At 44.0% G+C, this 17,273-nt stretch overlaps 1 protein-coding gene across 7 annotated transcripts in view; it reads right to left on the minus strand.

Annotated features, from left to right (window-relative positions):
• dlg5a (discs, large homolog 5a (Drosophila)) overlaps positions 1-15,982 on the minus strand; it is a 33,974-nt gene extending 17,992 nt beyond the window's left edge. For 4 of the 7 annotated variants that reach the window (XM_085799938.1, XM_085799935.1, XM_085799937.1 and 1 more), the window contains exons 1-7: positions 15,223-15,982; positions 5,346-5,414; positions 4,040-4,214; positions 3,302-3,445; positions 2,268-2,451; positions 1,119-1,378; positions 623-935 (exon numbers count right to left, since the gene is read on the minus strand). In XM_085799938.1, the coding sequence (XP_085656064.1) occupies positions 623-935; positions 1,119-1,378; positions 2,268-2,451; positions 3,302-3,445; positions 4,040-4,214; positions 5,346-5,414; positions 15,223-15,526 (1,449 nt within the window). In that variant the 5' untranslated portion in view covers positions 15,527-15,982. The remainder of the gene's footprint in view (positions 1-622; positions 936-1,118; positions 1,379-2,267; positions 2,452-3,301; positions 3,446-4,039; positions 4,215-5,345; positions 5,415-15,222) is intronic. The other 3 variants (XM_085799939.1, XM_085799936.1, XM_085799934.1) reach the window with 1 other exon arrangement.
• Between the last annotated feature and the right edge of the window lie 1,291 nt (positions 15,983-17,273).

Below are 17,273 nucleotides of genomic sequence, written 5' to 3' on the forward strand. Positions count from 1 at the left end.
TTATGTACGTATGTAGCTGAATGTCTAAAAACAAAAACAACATTTTGCTGTTTTATGGGGGCTTTATCTGCCATAACTGTTCTTGGCCTCAACCAGTAACTTCCTTGAATATCCACTGTTTGCCTAGCAACAGGAAATAGCCAAGCACATAACCATTCGGGATTAAACAAACAGGATATTATATGATTGTTTAGATGTGCCAGCAGACAGATTACCTTTGGACAGAGCCAGGCAAGCTGTTTCCTTGTTTGCACTATTAATGCTAAGCTAAACTATCTGTCTCTGGATACATGTCTTACCACAGAGGGGCATGAGACTGGTATTGATGATCTCATCTAACTGTTTACAAGAAAGCAACTAAAAATGTCTAACCCTAACCCTTTAGGTTTTTTACTTTCATGTCTGTAAAACATCTGATGACAAGAAAAGGTTTAGTTTTGTTGTGAATCAGTTTGACCTTGTCTGAAATATCTGACATTATTATATTGTCATATTAGTTGTGTTTGTGACAATTTATAAGAACAGTTATTATGCAGAGAGGTTACTGGAGAGTGCTCCAAATTTTATCATGATAAGTGTGCATCTGTTAGTGTGTTATTTGTGTACATCTTCTGCCTGTTACCTGTCTGAGCGCCTCCAACTCCTCACTGGCCACCACTCTCTCTGAGGAGGTGTTCTTCAGTCGGGCCTCGGCTGCCTCCAGCTCTGTCTGCAGCTTGTCCAGCTCTTTGATCACCTGGTCCCTCTCACTCATGATCAGACGATACTCGTTGAACACCGAGTCCCTCTCCTCCTTGTACTTCTCGCAGTCCTTGGCCGATTTCAGCTGCAGGTTCTTGTAGCGCGTCACCTCCGACTGCAGGCGCTCCATCTCTCTCTGCAGCTCCTTGTTCTGGGCCGAGGACTTGTTCAGCTCCTGCTGCACTGAATCAAACCTGGAGGAGCAGGGGGGAACATGAAGAGGTGCTACATTTTAGGATGCTGTAGTGGCACAGCTCATGGCAGCAGTTGCTCCTATGTGTGTTTACAGGTGTTACCTCTGCTGCACTGATTTAAGCATTAATATCTCATATATTATACATTTCTCATCTCAAGTGCTTTGTGTGTGCTGCTTTCACCTTCTCATGGAGGTGGAGTACTGCTGCTGGTAGTGCATGGCTGAGTCGCGCTGTTTGAGCAACGCATCCAGCTGCTTCTGCAGCCGCCGGTTCTCCTCTTCGGCCTGCTCCAGGCGGCTCAGGTCGGTGTTGTGGTTGGCCACCTTCTCGCTGTAGCGCTTGCTCAGGGCGTCATACTCCTTCTTCACACCCTCCAGCTTGTCCATGGCCGTGTCGTACAGCTTATTCAGCACCTCTGACGAGCCTTTCTCTCTCATTACCTGGTCGGCACAGAACAAAGTCATAAATGCCACTTTATTGCACGTACAAGGGTGGTGCTCAAAATGTTGTTGTCGCATGGAGCTGAGCTGAGCCTGTATTTGCTGTGCCCCACCTTAGCAGCAGATGGCATCAACGTGTCGGCAGGATTTTTACAGCGCAAGCAAAAACCAGTGCCAGCTTAAACAATGGCTTTTGTAAGTGTAAGTGCATTTCTAGAACAGCACGCAAGTAAAAAACACACCAAAAAAAACGAACGGCTGGCCTGCAACATTAACCGGTTTATATGTAGAGTGTGTCCTTCAGACCGCATTACTCATTCTCTCAATGTCTCATTACTGTAGGTCTTGCTGATATAGTCTTCCTGATTCCTGGGAGAGCTGCTTTGACCTGAGGGCTGTATTGACCTCATCGACACAGCACAACACTGCATATACTCTGATCTTGTAAGGACATGGTTTGGGTCAGTGTGCCCTTTGCCCGAGCCACGGCCCTTTTCTTGTGCACTTGCCCTTTTCAGAAATGCTCTGTATGCATTTCCATTTGCTTGACTGCCCTGTGCTCTTAAGCACTGCAGTGTTCCCACGGGTGCTGTGAGCGACAGTACTGCACAGTAGTCCAATATGTGCCCTCAGCTCCCTTGTGAACAAGGTCTTTAGTACACAGAAGACAACAGACGATATTATGTAATGTCACAAAATCTATGATGAGGCAAAAATCCCTCTGGACTACTAAATGTGTAGTTTTTGTGAATATCATGTTTGATTTTGTACACTGGCTCTAAATTCTGTGTCGCCTCAGTAAATCTAAGGTCCCTGCTTGTATAATATCTGACAGCTACAGCAGAAACCGTGTGTGTGTTTGTGTTTGTTTGTGTGTGTGTGTGTGTACCTGCTGTTGCTGCTGCCGGAGGTCTGCCAACTCCGCCTGGTCTTGACTGTGCAGCCGTTTGAGCTCCTCACAGTTCTGTTTTAGGTGGTTGTGCTCTCGAACAAGTTGGGCATTGTCCCTCCTGAGTGTCTCCATCTCCTCCTTCAGCTGTGTCTGCTCGCCCAGGACCCGACTGTGCAACATGCTGGAAAGAGGAAACGCACATTGTACATGTGAAATTTCTACAGGTGATATTCAGCGTGTGAAATGTTCAAAAGATTAATTGGAGTATCTGGAGGTTCATTTTTCCAGGAACCTGTTACCAAATACTAGTATACCATCAAAACACAGCACAGCTAACTTAATATGTCTAAGCGTATGTTTTTAATGAAGCTTCATGTGTGGAATAGACTGCAGGCGATGTTCTTTTGTTGGAGCAACTTGAGCCAACAGCTCACAGCAACCATGTCATTTTTATTCTGTGTAAAATATCAACCCCATTAGCTATTAACTTAATTTAACTACTTATCTTTTGCTTCCATCATATTAGAAAATATTCTCACCAGTAACACTCTCCCATAGCTAATACACTATATGATCAGCCGCTGTGCTCCTGAAATTTTGCCTTGGCTTACGAGCCGAATTATTAAATCACATTGCCTCCATTTCCAAGCTTTTAAAACCATGCATGTTTTTTTGTAGTGCCAATTCCCCTTCAATATGAAAGCCGACTGAAGCTCTTTCAATTAGGTTAATTGCAACACTATGCCAGTATTTGTTACCATTCCAGCAAAACAATGCAATAAAAATTAATTATTTCTATGCTGAAAAGCAGCAGGTGGCAGCTGACAGACTGTTCTTCCTACAACAGTTGGACTTCAGTAATGAGCCCCGACACTCACATTCACCGCTGCTCTCCTTTGGAAATCGGAGCAACTAGCTGCATTGTACTTAGACTACATAACACAGGTAAATATTTAAAATGTAATGAGTTCTTCATTAGCAACCAGCAAGGTAAGAGAAGCACCATGACACTCCACAGGAGGAATACTTACTGGTAGAAGTCAGCCTCCTTTACAGCCTCCTCGCACCTCTTTAGTGTTTTGGTGTGCTGGTTCTGGAGTGACTGCAGATCTGCCATGGCCCTCATGCACTGGCTTTTCAGACGCTCATAGTCATGACTGGCTTTGGAATTTGGCCTTAAGGAGAAAAAGCAAGAGCGAGGAATCAACACTTTCTCCTGTAGCCTTGTATAATAATGCAGCCAAATACGGCTCAGATAGGAGGCCGACCTTCCCCTTGTACAAGAATTCATAGAACAGGAATGAAATGTCTGACTAAACATAAACAGGATTTTAAAAAAAGCAAAGCAGTCCTTTCGACTCATCTGCTACACACGGCACATCTGGTAACTGGAGCACATTAAAGTTAATTAAGCAGCCAGTGTCAGTGGCCTCTCTCGGCAAGGTAGAGTCAACATTAGTCCAGACAGCAGAGAATTCAGGGATGAAAACATGGCAGCCAGAGTGGAGGACACTGACATCGCAGTGCCTTTAACAGCAGAGAGAGAGTCAACATTACCACTCATAAACTTTGCTGCTCTCAGAGCAATAAATCCCAGCTCTGGTCAATAGTTGGACCTGATGTATTTCATTTAGGCAAAAAAAGCATCGATAATCACAGTCGACAGTTTCATAGACATCAGCCAAACTCAATTGTTACCACAAGGAAGAAGAAGAAGAAAAAAAACAGCAACAACAACAAAAACTTGGCAGACAGGCTAGGATTTGCACCTGCAGTCATCGAAGGTGGTCCCGGGCGATGCCAACGCCAGACGCTTACGGAGCTCATCCCTCTCCCTGGTCACCTGGCGGAGCTGGAACAGGATGGTGTCCAGGTTGTCACCGGATGGCCGGTTGTCGTTGATGGCTGGGGGCGGGGAGGACGCTTCGCCGTTAACGGGCGAACCTGCAACATTGAGCACATTACCGAGGGGGCTGGGACTATTGATCTGCGCACAGTGGGATAAAGTTTCCAGTGCAATCCATGCCATCATTCAGAAGCTTCGGAGCATGTGTTTAAATTTCCCCTCGGGGATTAAATAAAGTATTTCTATTCAATTTATCTCAACTAGTAAAAAAAATAAAATTGCAACACGGTAACGGTAACACACCCAAAGAGATGAAGACTGTTTAATCTGCTCCGTGAGAATTTACTGAAAAGTTGCTGAAAATTACATTGGATTTATAAAACCACACATCTGTAACCTCTGCCATGAAAGTCAAAGGCAGAAGGAGCAGATAGGAGTGTGCTGATGTACTACGTCTCTGGTTATTTCTCTACCTTTTAAACCATAGTATCCAGGTATATATTTGATTAGTTTTAAGCATTGTGTTTGGAATTCTAATAACTCCACCCTGAAACACTTCATTTATAAAGGATTCCTCTCTCAATAGCTTCATTTTCTTTACCCAGGCCTTTATGCGGCTATTATCAGACCTGACAGTTCAATTCCACCTGTCATGACTGAGATTAAAATTCAACAGATTGATTTTAACAGAGGAGGATTTGTCCTTAAAATAACAAGGTCATTCCCTTTTATTCTGTGTACTTGACACGTTGCCAGATAGACAGATTCTGACAAAAAACTTTACACCATTAATGAGTCATTTTGAGGGTTGTTTTCCTCATAGAAAAGAACAGCCATGGCAGGAAACCTGGGGATTATGTTCATCTTTGGCTCAACATTTGGCCCTTTTGGAGGTTTATGTAACACAGCTGAGTCATTTGGACCTTTGTCAAAACTAGGGAAAGACAAGCATGGCAAAACTTCCTCCAGGGAAGAGGAAGATGTTGGGTGAGCATTATTGCCTTAATGTGGGGTTTCAAGCAAAGGAAAAATAAAGGCCGGCTCCCTGAACTTTAACCCTGTAGACAATCAGATGCCAATATCAGTAAACAGTAAACATACATAATACAGACATGCTGATTTGACTTTCGACAGTGTATTTGTTTGTTGTATAGAACCTGTCTGACCTGGCATGACACACACAGACACACACACACAGCATAACAGGCTTTTTGGGTCATTATACATACCGACACTACTGAGGGAGCTGCTGCTTTCAGAGTCAGAGGGCATGGTGGACAGGACGCTGTATGTGGAACCTGCCAAGAGAGGAGATACATTCAGACACAGAGCGCTGATGGATTGATTGACCAATTATACGCAAGCATGAATTAATTGACCGTGCAATGTGGTAAAAAAAATAAATATTACACAGCCCGCTTCATATTCCATCCACAGTTGTATAATGAATTTGGTGCAAGGTTTATACTTGGAATAATAACTTCAATGCTCCTTCTTAGCGGCTCTATATTATCACTCCAGACCGCCGTCGTCATTAAACCTCCTTTCCCTCACTGTGCAGTGCACTCTGCCTTGCTTTGATGTATAGTCCCTGTATGTTTCTGCTACACAGGCAGAATGTCACGGCTGAAATGGGATTTTCTCTTTTTATGTCAAGCACATGGAGAGAAAGAGAGGGAGAGAGAGAGAAAAGAGAGAAAATGATTCCCTATCTGAATAGCTGTACACACCGTTAAGCTGGGGGATATTTCACACAGGCTACCACAATCCATAGGAGAGACTATGCAGATCCCCATTATACTGCAGAGTGCCTCATCCAAAGGGCAACATAAATATGGCTGACAGCATGCACAGGATTTGTTTAAAAGACATCTTACAGTTGTGCATACTGCAGAAGACATATACGCTATTGTAACACTAAAGCACTCTTTTTTTTTCCAAGAGGAGCAGATGGTTTAAAATAGAATTTCACCCAGAATGCATATCCTCACACATCCAAATGTTGATGTGTTAGGTGCAGCAAGAACACAATTATCAGCAGAATTTATGGTGGATGAGACCCTTGTGTAACCGGCGCACTTTGAAAAATGCTTCCACTGATAAAGTTGAAAAGAAAATTTGGGAAAAGACTTATCAAAGATTTAAATGAGTGAAAAAACAATAATAGATAAGATCTGTTGCTATCAATTATTGTTATTATTGATATCTGTGTGATATTTTTTGAGCTGCATTGTTCACTGCAGTATAATAAAAGATCATAATACGGCCAGGTGCAATACCCAAATCACAGGAGCTACAATTGTCTTCGAATGGTCAAATGTGTCACATGCGATGAGCTTTGTTAACACCATAAGTATTGTGTTGCTACAGAGATGCCCCCAGTCAACAAATCATACTCTCAAGACATAATGGGACATGATTGTTTGGTACAAAAACCCCAAAACAATAAAATCACATGATCAATTTTATATATTTTTTCAAGTTAAAATGACCATCCCAACTGAAATTGCACGCCTCAATATCGGCCCAAACAATCACAACATGATGCTTTTTACATGTTGTGCTGCCCTAGTTTCAAATGTGCTTCATGTTGAGCCCATAGTCCAAAACTCAAAGGTGTTTCATTTATAAACAACAAAGACAAAAAAACTGTACTCTAAGGAATAATAGAAAAAATTGGAACCTGCATAAGCAGCACAGTGAAGCACAGATAATACTAATTTAATGTGGTAAATGCACACTGAATATACAGGGTTAAGAGAGCAGGGGAATGCTAGCTGGCTTTGTCAGCAGCAGGCAATAGATTGACGCCAACTGTTCTAGATCTCCATCTCTGTCCTTGCCTCCCCACTGGGTTTAGCTACAGCTCTGGCTCCAGCCCTCAATGTGTGACAAGGCCAAGCCTAATTAACTATGAGCTCTGTGCGACTGAGCCACTCCATCTTAGGCCCCGCAGACAGAGCAGAGCAGAGGAGATGAGAGGGGGGCAAGAGGGGAAACAAGAAGAACGCATGGAGCAGAGGAGGACAGATGAAAGGAGATAGCCTAACTAAGTCGCAAAAGAGATAAGGAGGGAGGGGTGTTTGAGAGACAAAGAGTGAGAGAAGGAAGACGAAAGACTGTAGAATAAAGGAGAGAGAGAGGAGCAGGGCGGAAAGACTTTTAATCTGTTCTGACGTTCCCTGATGCTCAACACTTTTACTCTGCAAAGTGCTCCGAGCACACAGTTTTGATTTCATATTGTTCCATCAGACATGATGAGAACAGCTGCACAGTATTAGTTCTCTACAATCAACACTGCTATGCAAAAGGCTCCAGCTCGTTTCCTTGGCTGCACTGAAAAGCAGCGACTGCCTTCTTGAACCCAGAATCCGACTGACAGAGTCTCATGGTAAAAGACGTGAACCTACTGAGCGGTCTTATGCCAGCTCAGCTGGAGGATAAATCTTTTTTTAAACAACTGTACAGAGTCAGAAAGCTCTGTGCCAGGAAAAGCCTAAAAATGTAGCTTCTCGAATGCTGCATTTGGTGATTTGGAAGCTAAAACACTCAGATAAATTAAAATCTGTAGTAATCTGCACCACTCAGGACACTCGCCAATCACCAGAGACCATAACTCCTGTGGATCGGCCAGTTCTGGGGCAATCCTCGGTATCTGATTTGGCTGCAAGGGCAAACATGTGCACCAGAATTCCCATATTTAGATCGTTGTAATAGGCTGATTGGTTAACCCCGTAAGCACCCCAATGAATGGAGGCAGTATGGATTGCACATCAGATACAAGCGGGCTATGTGGTGGTCGATGGGTCAGGGACATTAGCCTTTTCCAACAGGCTTTTAATCATCGATAGCAATTAGCAGCAGCAGCCATGGTTAGTGAGGTTGATCATTTGTAAACACATTCCCTGCATCAATCAAACAGCTCTCCATTAGGGCTGCATAGATCTGATGATATATAGTGGGAGAATCCATCTCTCAGCGCCAACGACAGACAGACAGGTCAGATCAGACCTGGGAAATCACAGCCAACGTTCACATTAACAGATAAATACATCACGACAGATTTTATCCAGGGCCATTAGATATGCTAACAAGGAGCGAGCATCTGCTACTGACTTCCATCGAGAGATGCACTTTAAAGGTGAGAAATATTCAGTGGAGAACCTGAGGCGACAGCAACAAAGGCCCGCGCTGTGATCTAAATAGGTCAGGGGAGTACTCGCCCTACCTAAGGGGTTCCACTAACCCCCACCCCCCCTTCCCCAACTCCTCCCTCTCTCCACTCTGCTTTCCCTCCCAATCAAGCGATGCGCTCAACCACCAACAGTTGCTTCAGACAACCAGATTATGTTCTCCAGCACATAAGGCGACATGACACGCGTTGCCATGGTGAGGCTGGATGAGAGGAATAGTAAATTCTGCAGCGTGGAGAGGAAGAAGGAGCATAAGAGTTGAGAGGCTGATGGAGGAGAGGGAGAGCCTTATCAAACAAAGATGCAAAGTCTGGCTTCCACCGTCGGGCGAGGCTAAATTATTCATCCGCTCCAGAAAATTCTCTTATCTGACAACGAGAGTGTTTCCAAAAAACGTAACGCACGTATGATTATCACGGCGATTGGACTCTGCTGCTGCTTCAAACTCCTGTTATCAGAGCATGTTGACAAGCCTTGAAACTATGGATTCGAAGCAGCAGCCGAGGCGCCCGTTTCTGTTCCCAAGAACATCACAGACCAAAAAATTTTCAGGGCCACTTGGTAAAAGAGCTGCATTAGCATTCCAAAAATAATACCGCGAGCTATCCTTTATTAGCCGCTGTCAGCTCTTCTCACTGTCAGTGAGCAACAGTGATTAAAAAAAAAAAAAAAAAAGAAGGAGTCACACACACCAAGCAGAGTCCAAATATTCTTTATGCTCCATCTCCTTTTGTGTCCTCAGCTTCACAGCCGTTAAACTATAGAAGCGAAAATAACAGCAACACTAATAACACGCTTGAAAACTACTACCCACTCATTTTACAGTGTGCTTAAGTGAGGATGAAGGATATGTCAGCGTTAAGCCAGCGAGCAGCAAGTATCTCTTTTACCCTGGCATCACATCACATTCTCTAAATCCTGCTCCCTGTATGGAGGATGCAGCTTCAGTCAGTGATGTGGTGATCCCACCTACTCCGCTTTGATACTGGCTACTAATCCCAAACTTTAATATATTCACAGTATCAAAACAAGAACCAGTGCTCTTTTGCCATTTTTCTATTTAAAGCATGTGTGTGTGTGTGTGTCACTTTGTGTAACCGAGATTTATCCTGCGTGTGAAAGGTAACAGGAAGCTGTAACTACATCACATCAACTACGGAGTCTCAGGAGCTGAAGATTTATTTATGTATGACATCAGTGACCAAGAGACTGTATTTAAACCGGATCAGTCCTGACTGACTGCTCATCACACTCAGGGCAGTATCAAAAACTCAGGCCCCTGCATCCAATACACCTCATCCCAAAAATCGGTTTAAAGTTTAAATTCTGGTGTATAAATATGACATAATTTCCCCTCATCCAATCCCCTCCCTGTACTGTGGGACTTCCAGTAAGCCATGCAGTGGGCCTAACTTCTGGGGAGGCAATGACACGACAGGCCAAGATTCTGGGCAATGAGCCAGTGAAGCCTTGCTGCTGGGTAAGGGATTGATCATCTGATTTAAGGGGTCTACACGAAACATAAACACGAAGACATCTAACATGATGACTCCATGAGCCAGGATTACTCAACCGCACGCACATCGCCTGACTCACAGCTCGGGCCCGTGGTCCAACCCACCCACCTTTTTTCACTCAAAAAAAAAAAAAGGTCCATGTCTGCCCTGTGGCGTGTCTCAAAATAAGATCTGCTATTCTGCTGATTGAAATGCAAGACTGTCTTCCTCAGGTGCAGCAATAAAGTCGTTTTGGATCTGTGTAAACACTCTGGGACAAGGAGGGGGGGGGCAAGGAGATGCGTGGAAGAAAACCTAAGAGGCCCCGATTCTTCAGCCCAGCAGACCTGTCAGAAGTGCTGAGCAGCACCAAAGTCCAAAAAAATCCCCTGACTGCTATCCAGCCCGGCCCATTATCAGCAAGCCATAATGGGTTTTCTCTCTGCAAAGAGCTCTAGCTCAGCATAAATGAGATATAATTTCTTTTTGACCAGCTTTGCCTGCTCGTGCCAAGGGTTGGGTCAAAAACATCTGAGAAAAAAAAAAGGTGAAAGATGCCTGCATGTCCTCCAAATGCTCAGCTACGCAGCTTGGACAAATATAAGCCAAAACACTGCCAACAGCCTGTCTGTGTGGAATAAACCCACTATTGGAATTTGGGTAATCTTTGTGACATTCCTTTCATGTTTAATCAGAGGAGACTATGTTTATTCTGAAAGCATTTTCATTGTGAGTTGAGAAAAAATTCAGATGATTAAATTGCACTATAATTCTTTAGAGGTCACAGAGAGGAAGGAATCTCATGTGGAAGGAAAAATGCACATTAAATGAGTCAGACCTACCAATGTGGACGTGACAAACAGGCCGTTTTCTACTGTATAGGGATTATCAGCAACATAAATGTCATCAGGGGTTCTGCTCTTTTGGTATTAACACTTATTAACACTGGTTTTACACCAAAACATTTCAGTTGAGTTAAATCATTGTTGGAGCTTCATTCTATGGTTCACCTGAATCTGCTCTGTGACCTCTGTGGCACGTCCTTTTTTTCTTGTTTCTAATCCATACAAAAGTGAAAGCACTAATAATCGTCGCCAACATTATCATCTGCTGATGATAGCAGGTCACTTTGACCTGGGGTCACGTGCAAGGAACTGAAGGACGGATGACGACATGTGTCATCAGGACAGACAAAAAAAAAGGAAAAGGCAGAGAATTAAAGAGATAGCAAACAAGGAGAGTCAAGGGTGGAGGAGACGACGTGATGGGAGGAGAGGGGAGGTGGAATAGAAAGAAAAACACTGCAGAACAAAGCAGGGAGGGCAAAGAGAGATGCTGTTTATTTCCATGACTTCATAGCGCTGGTAAACATTTAGATGCTGGCATTTCCTCTACCTTGTGGGGTAATTAGAAAGCGGAGGAACATGTGTAAAATGGTAATGAAGTCCTCTTTCTCAGTACAGCCTTCTGGCTGTGGTTCGCACTTTCAGAGTGTAGATAAACCTGCCATCAGATATTAATGCTAAAGTGAAAAAATATACAAATTTTGCACTAAAAGGGTGGCGTGCTATAGAGCAACACATTTACAAGGGAACAACAAAACCACCGACCGAGTGGAAGTAGAGAGGCCAACCTCAGGCCTTGATTAGATATATCGAGCAGCATTACTGACCAAACACCCAATACCATTAACAGTGCCACTTACAACTCACCTCAGGCTGAAACTAATGACGTCATCAATGATTTTCAATAATTCAAATAATCATTTAGTCTATCATATTAGTAAATGCTTTTTAAGTACAACGATTAGCAAAAGAACTGAAGACATAATAAACTCTCATTTAAGGAGCAAACACCAAAGTACATATTGATGTTTTTGCTTAATAAATATGTTTGATGATTTATTGGTTAGTCAATCGGTTGAACACAACTTTGGATAATTACATAACTGTTGCAGCTCACAATGCTGGTTCACAGAGGCGACCCGGCCCGTTTCGGCGCAATAAAACTCACGCCCACAACTCATCTAGAACGTGATCTGCTCAAATGTCATCAATCACACTAAAGCAGAAACATCGGTTAACGGGAGATGAATTGATGGCTTCCTCTCCACACCGAGAGGGAGGAGGATAAGGTCAGACTGTGGTGCAAAGAGAGGAAAAAAGAAAGAGCGTGGCGACACGTGAGAAATGGCAAAGTGAAGAGACGCCGGCACAGAGGAGGAGAGGAAGAGGGGTCCGGCTCATGGGAGATATTTAAGAGCAGCGGTCGTGACAAGAGTGTCAGGGTCATAACTCATCCTGTCTGTCCACTGTGCTTTATAGAGTGGGACAGAAACTGGTTGACAGAGAGGAGAGAGCCCCCACCCCACCCCACTCCACTCAACAACACACACACTGGCCTATGTCCTAGGCTGCTGTACACAGAGCAAGCTGCTGACTGTGCACTTTGGGCCTGCTCAACTTCTCAACAAAAGGCTTGTTGTCTACCTCTCTCTTGCCCCGTCTTTCTATCACCCTCTTTCTGTCTCTCTGGCGTGTCCCTCTATTTAAGTGTGCAAAGAAACAAAGGGTACTTCAACGGGGAGAAAAGAAATATAATAAGTCAGGGACAAAAGGAGAAACTAGTTTAGAAAGGGATGGAGGGTGAGTCAGAGAAAAAAGACAATAAAGCATGGGAATGAGACACCAAAACAATGAGTAAATGAAAGCAAACAGATAGCAGGGGAAGAAGAAGAAGAAGAAGATGAGGAAGAAGAGGAAGAAGAGGAGGACTGTGGACGTTGCATCCTGTCAGGGAGAATTGTGTTGCCGCCTCTCGGAATGCGTTTAAATCACTGTCACAGACCTTTGAGTCTGAAAAGAGTGGGGGGATGTGCAGGTACATCTCCTCCTGTTCTGTTCTTTCAGGTAAAATGTTGTCCAATGCAGTGCAATGGGATGAGAGGGACACGGCATGAAATCAGCTTGATTGCAGCTGCTTGGATTTATGAAACGATGGAGAACTTCTGGTCTTGCAGAAACAACAAAATAAGCCTCCCCAAAAAACTTCAATCATCCTCAATATTCAGAGTGAATCGTCTGCTCTGAAGTTTAATCGGAGTTTGAGAATTTGAGTGAGCCACAGTCCCCCGTGGCACACTGATGAACAAAACAGGCTAAATAATGAATGATTTGTTTGCGAGAAATGTGTTGGAGTTTGCCAGCAAAACACTAATAATTTACAGAGCCCGAGCTTTAAACAAGTGAGCTTTTTTTTCATGCATGCATCTGTGTGCTTTTCCTTTGGGGTGATGAGGATGTTTCTTTGGAGTATTGACGATTGCATATGTGTGTATGTAGTATGTACATGGAGGCTCAGCTGGCAGAGGAGGACGTACATCTGAGAACAAGAGCAGGCAGGCAGCATGAGAGGAGGACGACTTGTGAGCAGGTTGCTATCAGTGAGACTCATCACACACACTCATATTCCTTCTCCTCACTCGCCATGTGTCGCTCACACAGACACACCGGCGGGGCTCTGAACATTTCATCCCCTATGTGCCTCTCTTTGCCTGGAGCTACGACTGTGAGCGGCTTGTCTTCGGTCTCTCACACAAGTGTGGTTAAAACGCGGTAATCGCATCAGGCGAATCACTACACTAAAGATAATCAAAGGCACATTTCGAAGAAAAAAAAGAAGGAGGAACAACCACAACACTTGAGTCGAAACAGAAGGAGCCAAGAGCGTGGCGACTAATAACAGAGGATTGTAGAGGCATGATAAAGCGTGTCTCACGGAGAGAGTTTACACCAGAGAGAGAGGAGAGCAGGGCCTAATCCTCTGTTGAATAACCGCAGGCTGACTAGCCAGACTCACTCTCTCTCCTAGCACAGGGCAGGTCAGCTCTGAGGCCTCAAGCGCTACAGTCTGTAAAGGTGTGTGGAGAAAAAAAAGAAAAAACAGCCCAATTCCACATTGTCAAATCCAAGGCAGAGTCAAGGAACCAACACCGGGTCAAATTCTGCTGATACTTACATGTGAACGGCTGTCAGTGCATTGTGTTATTCTGTAGCAACAACACTCACTTACATTAAAGTAATAAAGCTTAAGAAAGCATTAGCGATCCAGTCAGCAGAGCAGAGCAAGACACCAGCTCAGCATTACCTGCTCTGGTCTGTTTGCAGGTAGTAGACAGAGACATGCTACAACTTGGCAGAGCTGTGAACTATGGATTTAAAGAGGGCACAGACATGTGTGGAATAAAGCTCTGACTGTAGTAAAATGATGTACGAGATAGAGGCTGCATGGTTTGTTTCACATGTGGGATGTGTCAAAGGGAAGCATTTCTCTGCGTCTCCTCCCCACGTTTGGATCTCAAGGCTCATCCTGCATTCAAGCCCTCGGGGCACGAGGCTGGTTGTGAGTAAGCCGACTGGCTTCAGTCATTCAGACAAAGCAAAACAGGCAAAACTAGACGAGGCTTTTACACTTGGTTGCCCTTTGTCTCTGTGCAACAACAACCCCAAAAAACCGCTAGAGTGGAGGCAGTTGCTGTGAAGGACAGCGTGCACATCAAATCATGAATAAACTGTAATTAAAAATGTAGCATGAACGCACCACTGAAGAGATAAATCTGTGGCTGGTAAGAAAACCAGTGTGGTTCTTCTCCCTCTCCCATCTGAGAAGGTAGAGTGATCCACACCATGCATGGGTAGGCTTAGGCTACACACACGCACTCACACACACACCCCATGTACAGGTCGATATGGGCCCACATGTCAGTGGTACACCCGTTGTCATGGAAACAAGTCAGGCAACCTCATGTACCTTAGCCATATCATGCCATTTATTACAAATTGGAGCTTGTGTTGGATATGAGATCATTGATTTTGGTTTTCTCCTCTCTTTGCAGCATACAAATATCATATAGACTATGTTTAGAAGGAATCACACATCATTACCTAGCCAAATGCACACTCTACACTGTGGATGTGTAATCTGTGTGTTGCAGTGACTAGGAGCCTTTTGGGGGCAGGATGGATGATAGTAATGGCAGAATACAGTCCTATGGGCTCTGCATTAGATCTGCAGGCCAGCCGATGTCTGTAGTTCAAAGAAAGCAAGCTATAGTGCATTAATTAATGTTATAATGTTGCACAGATTGCAAATGTGCAACCATGCTGTAAGCAGCAGCAGTGTTGCCTGAACCTTGCAACCCCTATCATCATCTTATGCAGTTTTGGCTGCCAATAAATGAAGCACCAAGCTCCACTGTTGTGCATCTATCCACACACGGTCTTCTTGCACCAGACCACCCAGATTGTAGCAGCCTACCCAAGGCAGGGGGCTATACGCAGTGGCCAGTGGTCCACTGGTTTTTTTCTCTCACATTGATAAATAAGCCTACTCATGAGCGGTATGTTGTCAGCTCTTACCGGTGGAGTGGTCCACGGGTCCACCGCCGTTGTTACTGAACAGGGCAGCGTACAGGTCAGGGTATGCCTTCTCCAGGGCCACACACAGGTCGAGGAAATGGTCGCTCTCCTTGTTCATCAGCATCTTCAAAAGGTGGTCGACTTTCTCGGCGCTGGACGAACAGTTCTGGTCCAGCTCGAACCTGTCCAGTTGACTCAGGGTACCAGAAACTATCAGCAGCTCGATCACTCGGTCCGCATCTGTTATGGACTCCAATAAGTTCTGGTGGCACTGGTCTAGCAACTCTTTGTGCTTTGGCTCCATTGCTATCCGCTGTAGTTCCGTAGCTTCCCAGCTAACCCAGACGGCCAAGTGAGGTGTAATATCCTTACCGATCAAAAGTACCGAGCGATTATTGAACTCAACTTATCGCGGCTTGCAGAAGTTCGCCGGAGCCACCACGGCGTTAGGTTGCACGGGAGATCAATTTTTATAGCATATTGAAAAAGGCACAAGAAGCCATATTTGTTGCCCAAGGCTGTTGACTGCACTAAACAGCGATACATTTTTCCATCTTACTCGTGTGTGGCAGTTCAGGTCGTTTTTTGCTTCCCCTCGGAGTACGCTGTAGCCGAACACATTTTCCTCCTCTTCTGTAACATTTAATGCGCCCTTCGCCGACTCAACTGCTGGGAAAACTCACGTAACTCCGCCGCTGAGCCTCAGTTACACTGTATCCTCCGCCATGTCTGAGCGACTCAGCAGCTGCTACCCGCTGTCAATCAACGTTCCGTTCAATGACCGAATAAGGGAAAAGGGGGCGGGGCTTTCACAAAAAACACACCTATTTCTTCAATGGGCGTACACATCAGCTCCGTAGTACGTCGAAAATCCCAGGCGGAAAAAAACGAGAATGGGGAGAATTTGCATGAAAATCTGGAGATTTTTTTTAAAAAACGAACTATGTAGTGTTAAAGGTGGATAAACAATGACCTCATCTTTTAGGTAGGAAGCAAGCATGTAGGATTAACAGAGCACAAAACGCTTGTTCTATTGTCTGCAGTGGTGGATTATTTACTGAAGTACAGTCAAAAATAACATTACATAGTTGTCCTTGAGTAGGCTATTTCTCAAATGTGTGCTACTTCCATCACAAATACTACATAATATAGGCTACATTTTACACAAAACATAAACCTACCATGATTTGGTAGATAACACTATTTTATAGGCTATAGCAAATTGATGCAACAGCATTTATCCCATAATAAAATGTCATATATAATGGAATAGCATCCCCAAGATTAGTTATGCTTTATGAATAGCCTACACTTTGTTCTGCATTTTCATACTAAGATTTACATTTTTCCTTCAAGACTTATCAGAGTATTTTTATGTAGCAGTATGACTGCTTAATCTGAAAGCTTCCACTGTTGTTATGTACTGTTCGTTTCATGTATTTCACTTTATCATCACCAAAATTAATTTATGCCATAAATATTCAGTCAAACACTGTCAATGAACCAAGTATTTATCCTTCATTATAATCTTTTGGTTTAACACAGACACATCAAATCAGCAGAACCCAGTCAATGGTTAACCTCCCTGACTCCCTTATTTGGTGTAGAAAAAAAATGCTAATGCAGTGATAAAAATATAAGCATTTTTATTCAGTCCTTGCATAATAGGCTACTGTTGCTGTAGCCACGGGCTTGTGCAGCACGTTTCTATATTCAAGCTGCAACACGACAACCAATTTCAGCTTGAACTCTTTCTGTGTGTTGGATAAGATAGGGCAGTGGCTAGTGGAAAAAAAAGTGCTTTTGAAATGAAAAGTGTGTTCGAGCAGGATTTGTGAAATACAATATGATGATGATGATGATGATGGATGCGCACTGCTTCCATTCTAGAGCTGAATAAAAATTGTTGGCACAGAGGCAGGCATCTGCAGGCATACCTCTCAAACCGTGACCTTATTCATGCATGCACTGAATCTCATTGTGACATCTACGACTCTCTCAGTCTGTCTCTCGCTCCCTTCTTTCTGTCTCTCTGCCATGCTGGCTCCATA

This window comes from Trachurus japonicus, chromosome 15, assembly GCF_045865225.1.
Source record: "Trachurus japonicus isolate A0001 chromosome 15, Traja_1.0".
Taxonomy (NCBI): Eukaryota; Metazoa; Chordata; class Actinopteri; order Carangiformes; family Carangidae; genus Trachurus; species Trachurus japonicus.